This window comes from Emydura macquarii, unplaced genomic scaffold (genome assembly GCF_026122565.2).
Source record: "Emydura macquarii macquarii isolate MOO-44397 ecotype Brisbane River unplaced genomic scaffold, CSIRO-AGI_Emac_v2 contig_1045, whole genome shotgun sequence".
NCBI lineage: Eukaryota > Metazoa > Chordata > Testudines > Chelidae > Emydura > Emydura macquarii.
The window spans coordinates 13,431,970-13,452,472 of record NW_027131182.1 but is presented as its reverse complement, the minus strand read 5'-3'; the positions used below and the strand labels follow the sequence as shown (position 1 = coordinate 13,452,472).

The window sequence follows — 20,503 nt, the reverse complement described above, 5'->3', positions numbered from 1 at the left end:
CCCCTCCAATGCAGCCAGAAGGAAAGAGTTCAGCAAGCCCAATCTGGTAGCCCCGTGTGCTCCACCTGGGTCCCTAAGCAGTGGCTCCTTTCTGTAGCCAGGGGGATGGGAGATCAGTGCTCCCCTCCCTCTGGCTCCATCAGGGACCCCAGCGCCTATGGACCCAGGTGAAGAGCTTTGCCGTGCTCCCTGCTACAGCCAGGGGGAAGGGAACGCTGATCTTCCGTCCCCTTGGGTGCAGCAAGGAGCCTGCACCAGTCTTGTAGCCCTGCGGCAACGCACTTGGCCTGAGTCCTTAGGTAGTGGCTCCCTCCTGCAGCCAGTGGGAGGGGAGCAGCAGGCCACTTTGAAAGACCCTTCAGGCCACAGGTTGGGAACCACTGCCTTAGAAGAGTATTACAATTAATACAGATTAACATGTATGAAACTACCATTTTCCAGTAGCTGTCTGCCCAAAGTGTGAGAACTTCAAAAGCAGTACTGAGCAAAAGAACAAAGTGGGTAATTTAAAAACCTGAGCAAATAATGCACTTCGTATAAAGGCCCAGCCTGCCGAAGGTGGCTGTAGAAACTGTTGTGTGAAAATACCTACATGCTGTGTAGTTGTAGCTGTGTTGTTCCCAGGATATTAGAGAGACGAGGTGGGCAAGGTAATATATTTTATTGGACCAACGGCTTCAGGTCTTGAAGAAAAGCTGTGTGTCTGAAAAGCCTGTCCCTCTCACCCATAGAAGTTGGTCCAATAAAAGAGATCTCACCCAGCTCGTCTCTCTAATAAAAATCTATGCAAGGATTCCCAGTGGGGTGCTCTTAGCACACTAGAGGAGAAACCTCTTAGCTCTGTGTAAAACGTAAAGGCAGCTCCCGTCTTGATTACTGCACCATGTGTTTTCTGACTCCAGAAATGCCATCGCGTCCTGCTCAGACCCATTCAGCCTTGTAGGGCCTTAGGCTACAAGGAAGAGTGTGTGTGTGTGTGTGTGGGTGGGGGAGGTGTCTTGTTGTGCGTCCCGTGGACGCAGGGGGTCGTGGCGCAGAGGAAGGGATCCCCGAGGGATTTGTCGTGCAGTGGGGTTCATGAGGCCGTGCGGCGGCGCGGAGTACGCGAGGGATACGTCTGCGGGGCCTGTGGGTTTTTAGCTGGTGCTGGTTCGAGCCCGCTCGCAGCACGACGCGCTGTGCGGGGAAGCACGGCGCTGCTCGCTGTGTGTTCCGCCTCAGGGCTCGCAGGCAAAGGGGGCGGCTCTGGGCATGTGGCAGTTTGACCGGCCAGCGTGAACGGCCCCTCCCTACCGTCAACAACAACCGCATCCCCTCAGGGAACGCCGCGCTCTACCCCTACTGAGCACCGAACCACCCACTGCGAGCCGGTTCAAACTGGCTCTGTGTGCTGGTGGCTGATTGGTTGAAATGCGCCGTTCGTCCCGCCGGAGGAGGGCGGGGAGAGGTTCCTCCCCCATTGGGTTGATTGAGTTGGGCGCATGCGCAAGTGCATATTCTGTTCCGGTGGGTGGGTCGCACGCATCTCTCTTCCCTAGGGCCAGTGTCGGGGGTGTCTACTCAGGCTGGGCGCCTGCGCAGTCTGGCCCGTTCTGAATCTCCGCTGGGTGGGTCCCCGCTGCTCTCGCGCAGGCGCAGGGCCGCCCGCCATGTGTGTTCAGCGCTGGGGGCGGGCTCAGGTTTGTTTGCCCCGGCTCGGGTCTGTCTCCTCCCCCCCTCCCGCCTCGACAGAGCGAGCTCCGCGGTTGGAGCGGCCGCTAGGAGTGGGCTGTCCCCGCTGCAATTACGGCCCCGGGCCCGGGGGTAGCGGAGCCCGGGCTATGAGCTGCTACCCGGGCTTCCTGTGCGGCTGCCGCTGCGGTGCCAGCCGGGCGGCCGCCTTGCGCTCCCTGCTCAAATACCAAGCAGCGGCTGCGCCTTCGTCTCTCCTGGCCCGGCTGCCGCTGCCCGGCGGGTCCCGGCGGCGCCTCCTTACGCGCAGTGGGCTTAGCCCTGCCGAGTCTTTGCTCCCCTCCTTTGCTGCCGCCGCCGGCTTCCCATCCCAGCGGCTCCTCCAGCAGCAGAGCTCAGGCTCGCCTGGCCCCGGACCCTCGGCGCTGGGGCAGCAGCAGAGCTCGCCTGGGTTCGCTCTGTCGCGGCTGGATCAGCAGCGGGGGAGGCGCACGGGGCTCGCCTGTGGCGGCGGGTTCCGCCCTTCCCGGGTGGTGGTGGTGGCCAAGACCACCAGGTACGAGTTCGAGCAGCAGCGCTACCGCTACGCGGGGCTCTCGGAGGAGGATCTCAAACAGCTGGTGAGTGGGGCGCAGCCCATCACCCCCAGCCAGGCTCGTACCCTTGCCCCTACGGCTCTCAGCCGGCAGGGTGCCCACTTCGGGTAATCCCAGCCGCTGCCACCTGCTCCAGCTTCACCCGTTCAAGGGAACAGGCCAGATCAGCCACTGATATAAAGTCTCAGGGGCACCGGTATGTCTACAGGCACCTAGAGCTGAATAAATGAGATCCTTAACACTGGAGAAACTTTCAGCATTGCCTTAGCTCCAGCCCCTCAGATGGGACTGGGAAGCTGCACCGTTGTTACCATTCAGTTTGAGAGAGACAGAGTGGGTGAGGTGACATATTGGACCAAATTCTGTTGGTGAAAGAGGCAAGCTTTCTGTCTCTGTGAAGCTCAAAAGCTTTCCTGTTTCACCAACAGAATTTGATCCAATACAAATTACTACCTCACCCACCTTATCTTTCTCATCTCCTGGGACTAACAGGGCTACAACAACATTGCAAACAACCATGCAGTTTCACATTCTGTTTTCAGAGCGTAGCACTGTGTTGCAAAGTGGAGGTTGCAAACATGGCAGGTGATCAGTTTAGATTTAAGCACCAGTATTACTAACTGGTATAATTTAAACAAATTATGTAAAGCTTCTTTCAGCAAAATCTAAACTCTGTGAAAGTGCCCTGATAGTAGGAAGTTGAATACAATTGAACTGACCATCATTTCTCAATACCACTAGGAAGATCCTTTATGGGTTACTCACCAAAGTAACAGAAAGGAATATATCAAAGTAGAAACTGATTTGCTGACAGCAGCCTCACAGCATGCATGCATAATTGTGCACTTTGTACTGTCTTTGTGCACCTGTTCTTAAAGTTTGAGATTATTAGAGCCTGTTCCATCATACAAGCAGGGGTTCCTAACCCCCACTGTTTTAGGTTTTGACTTGCCTATTTAATTCATGAGTATGTGTGTTGAACTAGGTGCCCACTTCGCATTTATTAGCATCTTTGAACCTACTATCGAGCTTGGGCTTTCCTAATTTCTTAAGTGACACTGTAGGCTGGAGTGGAGACATTAAATGGGAGATGTTGAATATTAACTGGTACAGGTGTGGTCTTAGTCTGTTAGTTAGTCAAAAAGATGTGGAATGGACGCTAAAGGGCAGCAACAGATTTTATGTTCATATACCTTTCATGTTTTCCCCCTTGATAAAAATTGCCATTAGAAGAACATAAGTCCGTTGTTAAACACTTTTTGTTTGTGTATTTTTCAGTTAGCTACTACAAAATCCTCCCCTCAGGCCTCACAGAAACCTCCTGCTGTCTGTTGAGTAAATACAAAATGCAGTTGTTCAAGTAACTGTTGTCTATTATAGCATCTTTTGTGGATGTTCTTATTCTGGAATAGGTGCCTTTTTCTAGCTTAACTTGTAATCAATTGAAGTGGAAAAAGGCAGGATAAGAGCATCCATATGAGTACAGCTCTATAATTTCAGCTGAGAAATTCCTCAGTAGACAGGACCAAGTAAGGGCCTACTTTACAATTTTGCAAGTTTGATTCAAGACTTCGCTGTGTACATACATGTGTTAAAAGGGGCTTGTGTGCTAAAATACCGACAGTTCCTCTTACCTTGTGTTCCAGGATTCTAAACTTGGGAGCTCCCATTCTTTGAATTTTCTAGTAGAGTTTTCTGTTTTCTTTGCTCAAGTTTTCAGGCTCTACTTATAATTGGCTCTGTATGTTTTTTCTTAAACTTGAGCAAGTAAACAGAAATCTCAATGAATATGTTGAGTAAAACTTTAAGTCCTAAAGAATCTGGAACCTACAAAGCACAGAGAACCAGAAATTCTTCCTGAGTTTGTGTATCGCCTTTACTAGGCTATTTGTATAGCATAATATTTATCCTACTAACAACAAATTTTAACTGCCTTCTGTGCTGATCCTGCTGGTTTCCAGGTTACTTCAATTATCCCGGTTAGTCAGATGTTTGTGCAGAAAGGGGTAGCGGTTGAACATGGAGTAATGTAGTTTGGGACTTCACTACTTTTTCCTTTTTCATATGACTGCTTTGAAGTGTGCCTTTACAAGGACATCACTTCCTCTTGCTGAGTACTTTCGTTTACATAACTTTCTGCCCTGAAAAGATTACTGTTGTTTTTAATACATGTTTAATGTTCTGACTGAATAGCCAAGGTTCATATTTTGGGATAGAACATTTTTTAAATTGAGAAATGGTCTACACTGATTTGTTTGAAGAGACAGTTTATTATTTCCTGTCTGTGTAACTTGAACATGCAGAATTCTGGATGGGAATGTATTTGTATTTGGAGAAGCTTTCTTTCCTAGTAGTCTGGCATGGAAATCCTATATGTCTAACCGCAATAACTATAACCTGCATCTTCCATTTTATCATATAGTTTCTTGTCCAGAAAGTAAAATTTTTAATCTTAGCATTTCAGGAGTCACTTTTGGTGTTTAAGGAAGAACTTTGTAAAGCATTTTGAAAATATAAAGTGTGTAACTGTTACAGCAGTATTGCTTTCCTACTTCCCTAAAAAGTGGAATGAATACAGAAGCCCTTGGCTCCGTAAATAGAAGCACAGACTGTATTTTGGCTCTGTTTTGGGTTTGACTAAAAAAGTAAAGACTATTTCCAAGGGTTCATCTGCACTAGAGAATTGAACAATTTTGAATTGAACTGATTTAAGTGCAAAGACTTCGGCACGTGCTTAACTATACACACTGTGAGCAGTGTGTAAGTCCTTGCAGGATCCAGGGCAAAAATATAGCATACCTCTCTTTCAGTTTCCCATTCCTTGCTTTCTCCTTCAGTTTGTCAAAGAAAACTGCCAAGCAAAACTAATGTTCCTTCTTCACAACACTTTAGAAAACGAAAACTGTGTTAAACCAGTACTAAGTTGTTCTGACTTTATAGGGAGAAATGACAGCCTCACTAACCTGTTTAAAGGTAGACCTACATAGTATTTTCTCCTGCTTGCTTGTTACATTAAAAATAGCTAGAAAGTCAAGTCTGGCCTTCTCTGTTTTTGCTGGAGATAATATTGGGGATCACTTATATGTTTTTTTGTGATCCCTCATCTTAACTGATGTGGCAAAGACAATTTTTTGAAAGTGCCTGAGTCACACTCATCAGTTCCATTGACTTTCAGTGGAAGTCACTTAGTTGCTTTTGAAAATGTTACCCTGAATATTTATTGTTTTTGTCCATTGTTAATCATTTGTTAACAAAATCTTTAAACAGTGTGATTAAAACTTTTTCCTTTCATTGCTCAGCTTTCATTTTCATGGCCTTTGTCATTATTTCACTAATTCTCCAGTTATCAGGCCTTCAAGCTAGATGGGACCTGAATTTCTAATGTAAGTAAACACACACACACATTCATGAAGAAAAACCTTTCAGGCCTTCTTTATTATTTGTTTAAAAAAAAAAGCACCCCCGTCCCTTCCCCCCCTCAAAGGCACATGCCAATTCCCTCCTCCCCTACTGTACCTTCCTACCATAATTCTGCACTAAACCCTGTACATGGACAAGTTCACTTTTGTACTTGTTGACAGACTAATTGGACCAAATTTGTTATTGACTTCCATCTGCCATTGTAGTAAATGGCTAATACCGTTATTACTTTGTTTCCATGACCTTCCCATATGTTATGTGCTTAACTGTTTACTCAAGTATTTATCTTCCTGTAACTATCCCTTGGAAATCCAAATGGTTGTAAAAAGGAGAAACCTTCTAACTTTTTACCATTCTACTTATTTCTAAGATTTCCTTTATCTTGGACAATGGAAATTAGACTGTTCACTTTCACTATGTGGTGATGCTGGTTTGAAAAGTGTACTACAGATACTACAGATTTTTTTTGCTGCTTATTGAATATGTCTTACATGAGGTGGATATCTCCAGAAAGCACTTGCCTGACAGGATTTAATGGCATGTTGGACATGTGTATGCAAACTTCATTGCTTCTGTGGTAGGTGATTTTACAACCTGAGGAAATTATGGTTGTCAGCTTGTCTTTAATCCAGTTTCCTGTCATCTCAGGAGGAAAAGCTTCCATTGAGATCAGGGTTTGACATGAATGAGCAAAAACAAAGACACTAGACAGATTACGAAGAGGGAATGATCACTGCTAATACAAAGTGTTTCTGTTTAGCTTTGCTAATGATTTCCTGAGACTATACCAAATGCTTGACAGATGTGTTAGCTCACCTAAGGAGTACAAATGCAGCCTTGTGGCTCAATTATGACCTGAAGCTTTTGGCTATCAGGGCTGCGTGCATGTGTGTGCCTGTGAATGAGGTTCTTAAAGCTTCTTTGTGAAACTACACTTATACCTCACTTAATGCTACTCTCTTGATTTAGAAGTGAAGTCCAGTCCTCACTGTGGTAGTACAGTCCTTCAGTCTTTGAGTGCTCTTCATGTGCTTCCAATGGTCACTACCAAGAGTGGAGATCCACCAGAACAACTCACATTGGAGAAGAAAAGGCTACTTGCCTGTAACTTGAGTTCCCCAAGCCTATGCATATCCTCACTCTGCTTCTTTAGTCATCAGATGGTAGTTTTCTTTGGAAAGGAACTGCGAGTGATTGGTACTGCAGTCACTCATATGCTTGCACCATATATTTAAGTCTAAGAGTATGCATGTGTATGGCCCTAACAGTTACTTTCTAGATGGATCCTGGGGACTCATGACACCAAAACAAGCAAGCACTCGAGAGTGCAGATAATAAAGGCAATGTGCTGGGATTTCTGAAACACATTCCTGTTCAATAACTTTCCTTTCTTACAAACAGCCTCTGACTAGAAATTTAAGTTAATAGGGCAATACTGGAATTCTTCCAGGAAAGGGGCAACTGTAATAGTTATAGACTTCAAGATTGTTTGAAGCGTTATATTCCCATTTTCTACTACTACCAAAATCTTGGCATCCAGAGTTGAAAATTTACCATAATACCACCTTTGCAAAATCAGAATGGAAGCAATCTAAATCACTTGAGTTTGAAATCACTTTGAAGCTTAGCAAAATTGATTTGAAAATTTGTGCTACTGCAACTCTAGATCAGCTTTTATAATGAACTAAATCATAAAATCTTTTTAAATGCTACAACTGGTAGAGTGTCTTATTTGAATTTTACAAAACTGCTGTTGACAAAAATATTGAAAATTAAAATTGATTCTGCAGTTGTGTAATTTTAGTTGCGTGAATAGTCCTCTTGGCTTCAGTTGGACTATTTATATGCTTAACTTTAAGCATGTGAATAAATGTGTGCAGCACCAGCAGTTAAAATAATATTTTCATTAAACTTAATGGCATAAAATCTTTGTCAATTAAAAACAAAATTGTTTCAGTGTTAGAAATAATGTTATTTAGCCTTTATTTAATATGTTATCATTGTTGTGAAGTTTTTAATAAACTTGCTAAAATTATCAAGTGACTTTGGAGCCTTCTGACTCCATTTGGATTCCTAATGACTTCAGACTGTAAATCCTAATGGAGGAGTGTACCATGATGGAGCATTTCCGTTTTGTTGACTTGTGGAAATTCAATATCAAATTAAATTTTTGACGTGAAATGTCTTAGTGGAAAACAATCTATTTAAAATCTGAAATTATAGTAATTAGGAAACTAAAGAAACAAGTACAAAACATCCACTTCAATAATTTAAGACTAAAAGTTGGGAAGGAAGTAAAGAATTAGCAAAATATTAAAAAAATCATTAAATTTTAATCATGATTTTTGCCCACCATAGAAAAAATACGTTGCTTTGGTTCAGTGTTTAGAAGGTTATTTGAAAGAATTAAAAAAGTCAACCTGATGACACTCTGAGGACATAATATATAAAAATTAGGACTAATCTTGATCTACTTGGGATTGTTTGTCTATAATTAATAAAACTAGTGCATTTTTTTTTACAAGTGTGAAATCTTTTTACAGAACCTTCACAACTTTGGTATTTGACTTGTAAAATGTTTGAGTCTATCTGTTAAGGTTTGCTCGGTAAGAGCATTATGTAAAAGGCTTTGTCTGGCTTAATTTTGTTGACTAGCTACAGACGTTTCTGTCTGTGAGACATTAGTAACAATGTACATCAGCAACTGTCAGACTGGAAGAGAAGAACAGTTTTGTACCTAAAGCACAGGACTTAATCAAATCCCAATGTCCTTACTCCAACTAGTACTATAACCTTGAGTAAATTACTTTGGTGTCTGTAAAATGGGGGATAAATGATGCCTTCCTCACATGGGTTCTCTGAGGATCAGTTAATTGTTAAAGTGCTTTGAGGTCCTCTGAAAAGTGCTAAATAAATGCCAACTATCAGTGAACCAGAATGCTGGTCCAGCTGGTCAGATACTCTGTCTTCACTGGTGTCCCATAAGTGATTCAGAGGAAGCTCAAATTATGCACTGACCCCAGCAAGCAATTGGTTTATTACTCCTTGGTGAATTCTGAGCCAAAGAAATAAAAATTCTGCACACACTATTTTAACATTCTGCATATTTATTTGTCAAAACACAGTATAATCACACCATTTTCAATTATTTTGGTAGTTTATTTCAAAATACCAGTCAGTAAGTATGTAAAAATACAAGACAAAAAGATTTAGGAAACGTTTTTTGAGAAACAGATTCCTTATTAGGCATATTAACACAGAGCTTTGAGTAATTCATTTAAACTACAATAAAGAAATGTATTTCCCAGACCCCTCAGAAGCAGTGCAAAAGCGTGGGGGAGCCAGGGTTAATGGAGGAGCTGAGGGAGAGGGAAGTAATTGCTGGGAAAAAGCCTGGGAGTGAACCTGGAGGATTGTTTGGTGTGGTGGGAGAAGTATGGACCCAGGGCTTTTTTTGGGGGTGGAGGAGATTTTTAGGGAGTTCGGGAGCCTCCCCTGTGCAGACTCTGCCTGACTCCAGCCTCTCATTTTGTCAGGCACATCTGCCCCCATCCGCATGTGTCCCTGCACTCTCACTCAGCCACCCCACCCCCAATCCCTGTAACCTCCTCTCCCTGTCTCGAAGTGTCCCTGCACCTCCTGTCCCCGTATGACTGTGCACCCCCACTCAGTCACTCCCCATCCACATGAATCCCTGCAGCTTCCTTCCCCGTTTCCATGTGGCCCTGCACCCCACTCCCATTTAGCCTCTGCCCCAGTCCATCCCCCCCACTAGCCCTTCTGAACCCCAGTCTGTGACCCCCCCCACCAGCAGCCCCATGTGCTCCACTCTGCCTGCCCCCCCCTCCCCATATAGAATCATAGAATCATAGAATATTAAAGTTGGAAGGGACCTCAGGAGGTCATCTAGTCCAACCACCTGCTCAAAGCAGGACTAACCTCAGCTACAGGCAGGCTACTGTGAGGAATGCAGCCTCTTCTCTTCCCTATTTGCAGAGGGCCACGCTTGCCCGGGAGCGGCAGCCCTCTGTACTTGCACCAAAGCAGCCGCTGGTGTGTGAAGCAGTGCCTCTCCAGCAGAATGTATTTTCTGCAGAGGGGAAAAAAATTTCTGAGAGGAGACATGAATTCTGTGCATGCACAGTGGCACAGAATTCCCCCAGGAATAGCTTATGCTCCAAGAATGTGTGTGCGCCTATCAGATATTTTTGGCTGGTAGAGCAAGAGTTCTTCCAGTGCTTGTTCATGTCCGTACCATGCTAGGGGTATGCGCACTGCATGCACTGTTGCTGGAGATGTTTCCCTCAGTGGTATCTGTCGGGTTGGATCTAGTGCCCTCTGGAGCTGCAGGCTTTATGCGCTGATATAAGAGGCATGGCTGCCCCCATGCCCTCTGTTTATCATCACCTGTGACGGTTGCTGGAACAGCTCTTGTTGCTCTGCAAGACTTCTTCCCTGTGGTTTTTGGTCTGATCTTCGTTAGTTTGATAATGTACATAGATAGCTCCTATTGTTGAGGGACTTTTTGTCCCTTGGGCTACAAGCCTGTGGCAAACCTATGCCTGTATGTGATACACACTCCAGCTGCTTAAAGTGCTTGGGGGAAACTCCTGTGAATGACACGTGCTAAATCTGTCAGGACTTCAGACCCCGCACTAAAAGGGAGCGAGACATCAGGCTGAAGGCTATCCTTATGAAAGCCACCCTCAGACCAGCCTCAGAGCCGAGCCACGCCGATTCGGTGACAGGTACTTCAGCGTTGCTGCAAAGTGCTCCCCTGGCACAAAGCTCTTCCCGGCACTGTTCACCATTTCCAGGACCGAGGAAGGAGCACAAGAAGCAGTGTGCCAACACAGGGTGCTTGCTGATGCAGGAGAGAGACAAGCAGAGCGAGGGCCGTGCAGTGAGACCCAGGCCGTACCACTGCTCTGCTCTTGGACCCACGTTGGAATCATTGACTCCACCTGGGGCATCGAATCTGGTGTGGGATCCTCCACCAGCACCAGCGGTCTGATGGTTCTTTCGACCCCGGAGACTTTCCAGGTGGCTAGGGACTTTCCTACTGGTCCCTCCAGCTCCAGTGTCTGAAAGCAGGAGGGAAAAAGGAGCATCGGGTGCCTTTCTGGCTTTGGGTCCCCAGGCACCTAGAGGCAAACCTTCCCTGATCCCAGCGGCCGCATTGCCGGTACCTGGATCCCCAGCACTGTGTGGGAAGTGGAAGCAGATACCACTCCACTGTGGTCGCCAAGAGAAGACTCCTATTTGGAATTTGAAGGGGAATCTTATGCACTGCCTAAAGCCCTCTGCCAGTACCCAGCTTATGTGTCACCAGACTTTGGTGCTAGTACCTGGCCAGCGGGTCAGTGGCCAATGCAGTGGCCTTATTGGAAGCCCTCGGGTTTCCCTCTGTACTGTGCCCTATCTCCCATTCCTCCTACTTGGTGGTTTCCGAGTGGCAGGCTGCCACTCTTCCCACTCAGCACCAGATCCTGACGTTGGCACTGACCCTGGTACCGATGTCCAGGAGACTATTCCAGTGGATATTGAGGCAGAGGAAGAGAGAGGAATTCCTCCTCTGGTGTAAGCCTTCTCCTCATCCTCCTCAGATGAGGCTGTTACTGCTCCCAGTAGCCTGCTTCCGCAGAATGATTTCAGGCCAATCAGGACTTTCTGAAGTGGGTTGTGGCGAGCCTGGGCCTGGAAATTGAGGAGCTCAAAGAGACTTTGCACAGCCTTATTGATATCCTGGCTGCGGCAGCTCCATCCGAGGTGGCCCTACCCATCAATGATGTGGTAATGGGGCTAGTCAAGACCTTGTGGTAAACTCCTCCTTTTCTGCCCCCCACCTCAAAGAAAGCAGAGAAGTATTATGTACCAGCAAGTAGGTTCTAATATCTGTACTCGCATTCCCTCCCACCCCCCACACAGGGTCCCTGGTGGTGTCTGCAGCGAACGAAAGGGACAGACAGGGTCAGTCCAGCACTACTCCTAAAAAACTAGACCTTTTCAGAAGAAAAGTTTATTTGACAGGTAGCCTTCAACTACGGATCTCCAACTAGCAAATTTTGCTGGGGAGATAACGATTTTAATCTGTGGAACTCCCTGACTAAGTTCAAAGACTGTCTGCCCCAAGATTTGAGATGAGTTTGTTGCCATTTTAGAAGAGGGTAGGAATGTGGCCAGGACCTTCCTGCAGATGGCGCTGGATGGTGCCGACCTGGCAGCCAGGACTACAGCCTCTGCTGTCACCGTGAAGCATTACTCTTGGCTCCAGTCCTCCGCACTTCCTCACGAGGTCCAATAGTCTATCCAGGACCTCCCCTTTGAAAGCTTCTCACCTTTCTTGGAGCAGATGGATTTGAGGCTTCATTGTCTGAAGGACTTAAGGCCCCGCTATGATCCCTAGACCTTTATGCTATGTCTGCTTCCAGGAAGCACTTCAGGCCACAGCAGCCTCCTTGGTTCTTGGTGCCTCCAAGGCAGGAGCCCTACAAGAGAAAAGGGAGAGGTTATAAGCAGCGCAAACCACTCCTGTTCACCTTAGCCTCACAGCCAAGGTCTCAGAGATGCTCTGGCGGGCCCAACCAGGCCTTTTGCCGATGCAGAAGAGAGACAAGTGCAGCGAGGGCATCAAAGTGAGACCCATGCCGTGCCACTCTTCTGCTCCTGGACCCAGGTCGGTATCATTGACTCCCAAGGGTAATATACCAGTCAGCAATTCAGATCCATCTTCTCTTTTATTTTTGAACCATGTGTCCCACTTCAGCCCAGCATCATCATGCATAACATCAGATCATTGGGTTCTCAGCACCGTGACAGTCTGCTATTATTCTTCAGTTTTTATCCACTCTTCCCTCCCACCCCTCATCCCTGGCCGCCTTCAAGGACCCTTCTCACGAGCAACTCCTCGTCCAGGAGGTACAATCCCTCCTACATATGACGGCTGTGGAGGAAGTTCCTCAGAACTTGAGAGAAGGGAGGGGTTTTATTCCCAGTATTCCATAATCCCAAAGGGGGCCTCCAGCCCATTCTGGACTTGTTGCCTCAACAGGTGTCTCAAGAAACTGAGATTCTGCATGGTGTCCCTGGCTTCCATCATTCCCTCTCTGGAACCAGGAGATTGATATATTGTCCTCGACTCAAAGGATGCATACTTTCACATCTCTATCTTCCATGGCCACAAAAGATTTCTCAGATTTATAGTGGATCAATGTCATTAACAGTTCACTGCCCTTCCCTTTGGCCTATCAGCAGCCACCTAGGTTTTTACGAAGTGTGTGGCAGTTGTAGCAGCCTTCTTCAGGCGGTGAGGCATACAGATTTACCTATATTTCGATGACTGACTGATCAAAAGTCGGTCACTGGCTCAAGTACAGAACAGCATCAGAAGTTAACTGTTGTCCTAGTCCAGAGAATAGAATTTATTGGGGCAGTGCTTGATTCAACCCAAGTCAGGGCCTTCCTGCCAGAGGCCCAATTCCACCCAATCACAACAGCTCGAGTTTACCTCAATCTGCTGGGGGCATAAGTCGGTGTGTATGTATGTAGTTCGGCATGCAAGGCTGAGCCCCAGGCCCCTCCAGATGTGTCTAGCGTCAGTGTATTCCTCAAGTCGATGCCACTTGGACTCAGTGCTCATGGTCCCTCCCTGGGCCCTTGCCTCCATGGGCTGGTGGAAAGACCTGAAGTTGGTAATGGTGGGGTGCCCTTGGCTACCCCTCAGTTGTTGGTAGCCTTAATCTGGGATGTGTCAGACCTAGGGTGGGGAATCCATGTTAACAATCTCAGGACTCAGGGCCTCCGGTCCCAAGAAGAACTCTCCCTCCATATAAACATCAGGGAGCTCAGGACGGTATGCTTAGCATGCCAAGTGTTCCTTCCTCAGATCTCAGGCTAAGGCAGTGCAAGCCCTGACAGACAATACTGCATCATGTTTTACATCAGCAAACACAGAGGGGCTCGATCTTTGGCCATGTGTCAGGAAGACTCCCTCTTCGGGATTTCTGCGTGAAACACTCCATTTGCCTCAAGGCATCACATCTCCTGGGAGCCTGGAACGTGCTGGCGGATCACCTCAGCAGATCCTTTTCCTCTTACCACGAGTGGTCCCTTTACCTGAAGGTAATGAGATTCATCTTCTAAAGGTGGGAGCCTCCCCAAGTGGACCTGTTCGCTACCAGGCAGAACAGGACGTGTCAGCAGTATTGTTCGCTCCACGTGCACTGCCTGTGCTCCGTCTCCAATGCCTTCCTTTTCTTATGGACAGGCCAGCTATTTTACGCCTTTCCACCAATCCCCATGGTCCCACAAGGTCCTCATAAAGATCAAATGGGACAGGGCAAGAGTTATTCTGGTAGCCTGACATGGCCACACAGCATTGGTTCAGCTCGCTCCTGGATCTTTTGGTGACAACTCCATTCTCGTTCCTGCTCCGTCCGAACCTGATTTCACAAGACCACATCTGGTTGCTTTACCTGAAACTTGTCTCTCTGCACCTAACTGGATGGATGTTGCAAGGCTGAACCCTGAAGAACAAGTCTGCTCGGAACAGATTCGGCAGATCTTGCTAGGCAGTAGGAAGCCCTCCACCAGGGCTACTTACTCAGCTGAGTGGACTTCTCAATGTGTTCTCTCTCCATCTTAATCTTCCCTTCAGTCTATTTGGGACTATTTGCTCTACCTAAAGCAGCAGGGCCTGGTGCTATCTCAGCCTCCCCCCTCCAGGGAAGAGCCGGTCAGTGTTCTCCCACGAGATGACATTTGGTTTCTCAAAGAACAGGAAAGGCTCTGTCCTCAGGTCCACGAGCCGATTTCCCCCATGGGACCTAAACCTGGTTTTGTCGAAGCTCACAGGTCCCCCTTTTGAGCTGTTGGCATCGTGCTCCCTGCTACTCCTCTTGTGGAAGGTCATCTTCCTGGTGGCAATCACCTCGGCCAGAAAGGTCTTTGAGATCAAGGCCTTTACATCAGAAGCATCCTACACGATTTTCTTCAACAACAAGGTCCAACTGCACCTTTACCCAGCCTTCTTGCCAAAGGTGGCGTCACATTTCCATAGCAACCAAATCATTTTCCTGCCAGTCTTCTTTCTGAAAACTCATAAGAACTCTGAGGAACAACAGCTTCACATGTTGGACGTTAGGTGTTCCCTCATCTTTTATATTAAGAGGACTAAACCCTTCTGCAAGTTTGTGCAACTCTTTCTAGCAGTAGAGGAAGGGATGAGAGCTCCTTGTGTCAGCGCAGAAAATCTTGTCCTGGATAACAACCTGTATCCAAGTTTGCTACAAGCAGGCAGATGTTCTGCTTCTGGACATCTTAACTGCTCACTCCACAAGGGCTCCAGGCATTGTCTGCAGTGTTCGTCGCACAGGTCCCAGGATATCTGCAGAGCTGCAACCTGATCATCAGTGCATACCTTTGCATCCCACTGTGCCATCACGCAACAAGCCCGCGATGACGCCAGTTTTGTAAGAGCAGTGTTTCAGTCAGTATGTCCATGAACTCCGAGCCCACCACTTGGGGTACTGCCTGTGAGTCACCTAGCACAGAATGCACAGGAGCAAGCACTTGAAGAAAAACAGTTACTAACCTTTCGTAATTGTTCTTTGAGGTGTGTTGCTCATGTCCATTCCATTCCATGACTCACCCTCCTACATCTTTGTCGGAGTTATCTGGCAAGAAGAAACTGAGAGGGTGGGGGGTCAGTGGCACCCCTTGTACCAGTGCATAAATACACGGCTCCAGAGGGCACTAGAGCTGACCCAATGGATATCAATGAGGGAAAATCTCCGGCAACAGTGCATGCGGTGCGCACACACCTAGCAAGGAATGCACATGAGCAACACATCTCAAAGAACAACAGTTACGAAAGGCGAGAAATCATTTTATCTTGTGCTTTTTCATAGTGTTACAATTGCAATCATAACATCCCTGTGGCAACTACTACAATTGCTTATGTGGAAAAATACTTTTTCAAAAAGGATATATTTATTGCATTAATCACTTTTTGTTTACTTTTCTTTTCGTCTCCCCCTCCCATGTGTTCTACTTCTTGTCAAGTGGTCCCTTTCCTAACTTCACTTCCCTTACTCTTTGTATGTCTCCTTCTCCCTCAGATATGTTGCCTGACAGTCATGTTTCCATGTCCTTTAGATGCTCCTCTTGCTGTTTTCTCCTCTTCCTCTTACATAGCAGAGGCCCATACTAGAATCACCTAGGCTGGCTCACTTCCAGCTGCTCAGTTGGTCTCTAAGCTCCTTGTAATGAAGCTGCTGTACACTTCTAGATCAAGGATGAAATCTGGTACAGTGATCAGCCAGCTCTTTGCGGGTTCCTACAAGTGCTTTGGGAACCATAGTTTTTATTTTTACTATGATTTCTTATCACATCTTAAATATTCTGTATATGCAGTATTCAGCCCATTTGGACAGCCAAGTGTTATGAAGCATTTGAACATTTTTATCTTTATTCTTGTCTTTGTACTGCTCATCTTGATAGGCCCAAAAACACTCAGTAGTTAGTATGCTCCAGCACTCGAATGCTTATAATTTATAAAGGATTTCAGAGTTTAGAACCTGCAGTCTTTGCTAGCATTTTTTCAAAAAAATATATATGCAGAACTTTAATTTTCCAGTAACGTAATTGATTGAAAATATAGCATCTGATCTGCTGTTGGTGTGATGTGGATTGAATAATCGTTTTGGATTTAATGAAATCCACAGATTACCCAGGTTGTAGAGTCCAATAGGCCCTGTGTTTTAAGACTTGTTACCCAGAATTGGTCAGCTTTTACAGACTTAAGATACTTTTAAAGTATGCTTTCTAGTAGAAGCTATCTTTGAGATATTTACTAGATAAACTATTTCTCTTCTTGTTCTGCATTGCAAAATCAGAATAGAATTAGATTAACTTGAATTGTTATCTCTTTAGCAATAGGTTGGTTCAGTGTGCCCTGGTGACAGAGTTCAACAGTTGCTTTTTCATATTTGAAAGAAAATTCATTGTGTAAGGAAGAGGACAGACCATGACTTCATTGGTACTTAAAAGACCAAGATATTTAGCTGGTGTGATTGTGAAGACAGTCAAAAATCTGGGGAAAGAACTGTTTAGATATCTTTCTGCTTGTGTATTTAAAGGTTGCAGTGAGCTGTGGATCCTGTAAATAGCTTATTTTTATTTCTTTATGCCTAAGTGCTGGTAACACTAAGTACTAAGATAACAAAAACAACCTCTCCCCCCTTCCATGTACATGTATGTATTATAGGTGTTTCAGGTAGCAACATCTGTAGTTACATTTGCTTGACATTTCCCATTATAAGACTCTGTTTTCAGTTACTTATAACTCTGCCAAACTGTTTTGGACTGAAATTTTCAATGCTGGGTGTCTGTCTCAGGCTGAATGTTTTTGGAAAATTTCAGATAAAATGATTCATCCATTTCTGAGAACAAGATTAGGGAAAAACACATTCTTATCCATTGTACAAATTTTACATCTGTTTTATTGAAAAGCTCTAGTGCCCATGCTTTGGAGAAGGGACTTGATATTTGGCAGCGGGGTGGTGGTGTTTGTGTTAGGGATGTGCTTTTTGGTATTCCTGTGGAAGAATTGCTCAGATTTGGCCAAATGATAAGCCTCTGAAAAATCCGTTTGCGCATGCTTAGATGTTTGTTGGTTCAGCAGCTACATTGTGAAGATATCATCCCCTTACAGCTCCCATGTGCCAGACAGACTGCATGTGCCATCTCCAGAAAGTGATTGAACATGCTTCAGCCCAGGGCTGCAGGGGCTTTCCTTGTAACTTCTCTCAACACTTGGGGACCATTGTGGTGCCAGCACTGGAATTGAGAGCAGGGAGATTCTTTGGTATTATCAGTGGTCCTGGTGCTGGTGCCCAGGTACCGAGGATGGGGTATCCTGACTCTAATGCAGAGGTGTGAGGGGAGAGGGACAAGAGATGGGGTGGCAGGGCCAAGAGCTGGCAGGGATAACGGCAGGGAGGGAATGGGGCAGGTGTTTCAGAGAGATGGAGAGGACAGGACTAGGAGTCTAACTGCTAGATCACATTCCCCTACCAAATTTGGAATTGAATGCATTATTTCTGAATCTCAGTATTTCTTGCTGTCTATTAAATAGATGTGGAACCCACAAGCAGTGTGTCTCCATCCCCTTTTAGTGGCATGTCTTCATAGAAGATAAAAGCCTTTCACTGTTACCAGTTACTTTGTTAGCTCAAGTGTTGGAGAGGACTGTGCTATGCATCTGAAATTTTCAACTCTGTTGATGTCCCGGGGGTGGGAGGGACATTATAGTTCCACATGATGACATTTTTTTTCAACTTTTCAACTATTTTAAAAAACTTAGGTTTTTGGATGTGATTTCCTGTGTTAAAAGAACATTAAGATTGGAAAGTCAGGCACTCAAAAGTTATGAAATGCATGAATTCAGGTTGCCTGTTCAGCCTTAATCCGTCCCTCTTGTGCATCTGTTATGAAGCATTCATTAATTACATGATCCCATATTTTTGCACAGGGCCTGTACCTTGTTCTGTGCAGAGAATGAATGTTGCTCAGAATCACTATTTGATATTTCTTTTTTATCCACATTCAGTGTGTCCCCATATATTTACTACACACTAGCCAAACCCTGCTGTGAAGTCAAAGTTGTTAATTTATTTCCAGGCTTTCTCTATAATGCTGACAAGTAGTTTTAGTTTTTTACAAACATTGATGAATTTACCTTCCCAACACCCCTATGAGCTGGTGTTGCTATGCCTCATTTTACCAAAAAAAGTGTCATCTGATTGTGGTTGCCTGATTTGAGAAGTCTAAGATCTAATTTTTCAGAGTATTTAATATTTTATAGCACTTTATATGTTCAGACCAGAGCTCCCATTGACCTCAGTTGCAGTTCAGTGCTCAGCACCACTACATCAGACTTCATGTGTCTCATGTTCAGTATCCAGAAAATAAGGAATGCACAGAGGTCGACTGTGAAAATGTTTGTTTACATGTCTTATCCAGCTTCACATAAGAACTCTGTGGCAGAGGCAGGAATAGGAACCAATTCTCCAAAAGGACAATAAATTCCCTAAACCCCTTCGTCTCTTCCTGCCATCTTCTCCTTAACTTTCTAACTTGTGCAACAGATGATGCAGGGAGTGCTATCAACAACAGCTTTCTTCATTACAAAACCCTGATTCATTCCCATAGCACCATCTTTTCTGTGCACTGAAGGAGGCAGGGTCCTGTGGAAAGAAAATCATATAAGTGTGTCATTGAAGATTGTATCATAATACTTATGCACAGAGGGGAGGAGCTAAGTTAAGGTTGCCCAAGCAACCATACTTCTGGCACTTCCTAACTTTTGAGTGTTTGACGTTTCAATCATAATTCTTTTAATGTAGTATTTTTGATATATACACACAGCCTCAAAATCAAGGCTGAGGGGGGCATTCAGCATATAACTGATTTTAAGCATACCTGTTTTTAGGCTCTCCAGTTCCCATTACACATCCCAGATCACTGGTTTCTGTGCAATATGCAGTATGCTGTGGATGCTACAGGCACCAGTGACTTACATTCAGCCTCTCCATAAGTATGGAGCAGGCACTGATCAGGTAGGGGATTGAGGTCATCTAAGTAGTGTTGATTTTTTTTGCACTAAATCACATAGTTTTGCAAATTATATTTTAGTATAACAAGTTTTGATTATACCAGCTATCATAGTTCAAGGACTTCTTTTCAATCCTCACGTAGGCATGCATTCTTAATAGAGTGCATGAGGATTCATGCCTACCTTGGACTAGAAATGAAGCCCTCAGTATTTAAAATGGTATTAGTACAAATGAACAGAACTCTTTATTTCTCTGTTCAAAGAAATAATTATATGAAGTGCAAAATCCACATAGAAATAAAAAATAGGTATCCTAACTGCTAGGTCTAGAGACTTAAATACGGATCAGAAGAAATAGCAGAAACATCAAAAGTTCCTTTCTCTGACCAGTAAGGAATGATCCAACCCAGCAGACTTAATTGAATATTGTGTGCCAAAAGTAATTAAAAAGCTTTACAGAGAATTTGTATCGTCTGTCTAAGGATTTGTAATATACCTGTCATCACTTTATTATGTAAGTATTGGTAATGTATATAGAATTCCTGTTCTGTTAACAGGTCTAGCTAAAATAAGACTGCTTACTTTAAAAGTTCTTATCAGCAAGTAATACAAGTACTCAGAGCAGCATTAGTTCAAAACCTCATTCACCAGACTGCTAGATTGTTCTGGAAAAGGAATAAAAATTATTGTGCTCTGTTGGCCCATCAAAATAATTAGTACTTGAAATAGGATCCTGAACCCAGCAGTATTAATAATTGCAATACACTGGAAACATTTTTGATCCAGCAAGAACAGTGAGTAGAACTTCTCAGAAGATACAGCACTGTTTTCTTTTCTAAAAGTTCCTGTTTTACACAAACGCTAATAACAGGTAAAATTAGCTTGCCAGTATCTTTAACATTAACATTTTTATTTCTCTTCAGTTTAAAAAACTTCTATTTAAATCACAATTTGTGGGATCCATGTGCAGTAACTGCTTCGGTATTTAAACAGTTTACCTCCATCACCAATTGCTTGGTTCCCCTTTCTGTTAGGAAATGGATGACTACTAGCCAATTATCCTTTCTTCTATATTTTCCAGCTGTTAGCTTTCCATCAGGATTTTTTTTCCTATGAGGTTATTCATATCCAGACCTGTCATTTTTTACTTCCTATCAGGAGTCTTGCTTTCTGCTAATTATTTAAAAGAATTTATTACTTA

At 44.7% G+C, this 20,503-nt stretch overlaps 1 protein-coding gene across 5 annotated transcripts in view; it reads left to right on the top strand.

Annotated features, from left to right (window-relative positions):
• Positions 1 to 1,562: 1,562 nt before the first annotated feature.
• The window catches only part of NADK2 (NAD kinase 2, mitochondrial), a 58,845-nt gene continuing 39,904 nt past the window's right edge, over positions 1,563 to 20,503 (top strand). For 2 of the 5 annotated variants that reach the window (XM_067545528.1, XM_067545527.1), the window contains exon 1: positions 1,563 to 2,291. In XM_067545528.1, the coding sequence (XP_067401629.1) occupies positions 1,650 to 2,291 (642 nt within the window). In that variant the 5' untranslated portion in view covers positions 1,563 to 1,649. The remainder of the gene's footprint in view (positions 2,292 to 20,503) is intronic. The other 3 variants (XR_010919206.1, XM_067545524.1, XM_067545525.1) reach the window with 2 other exon arrangements.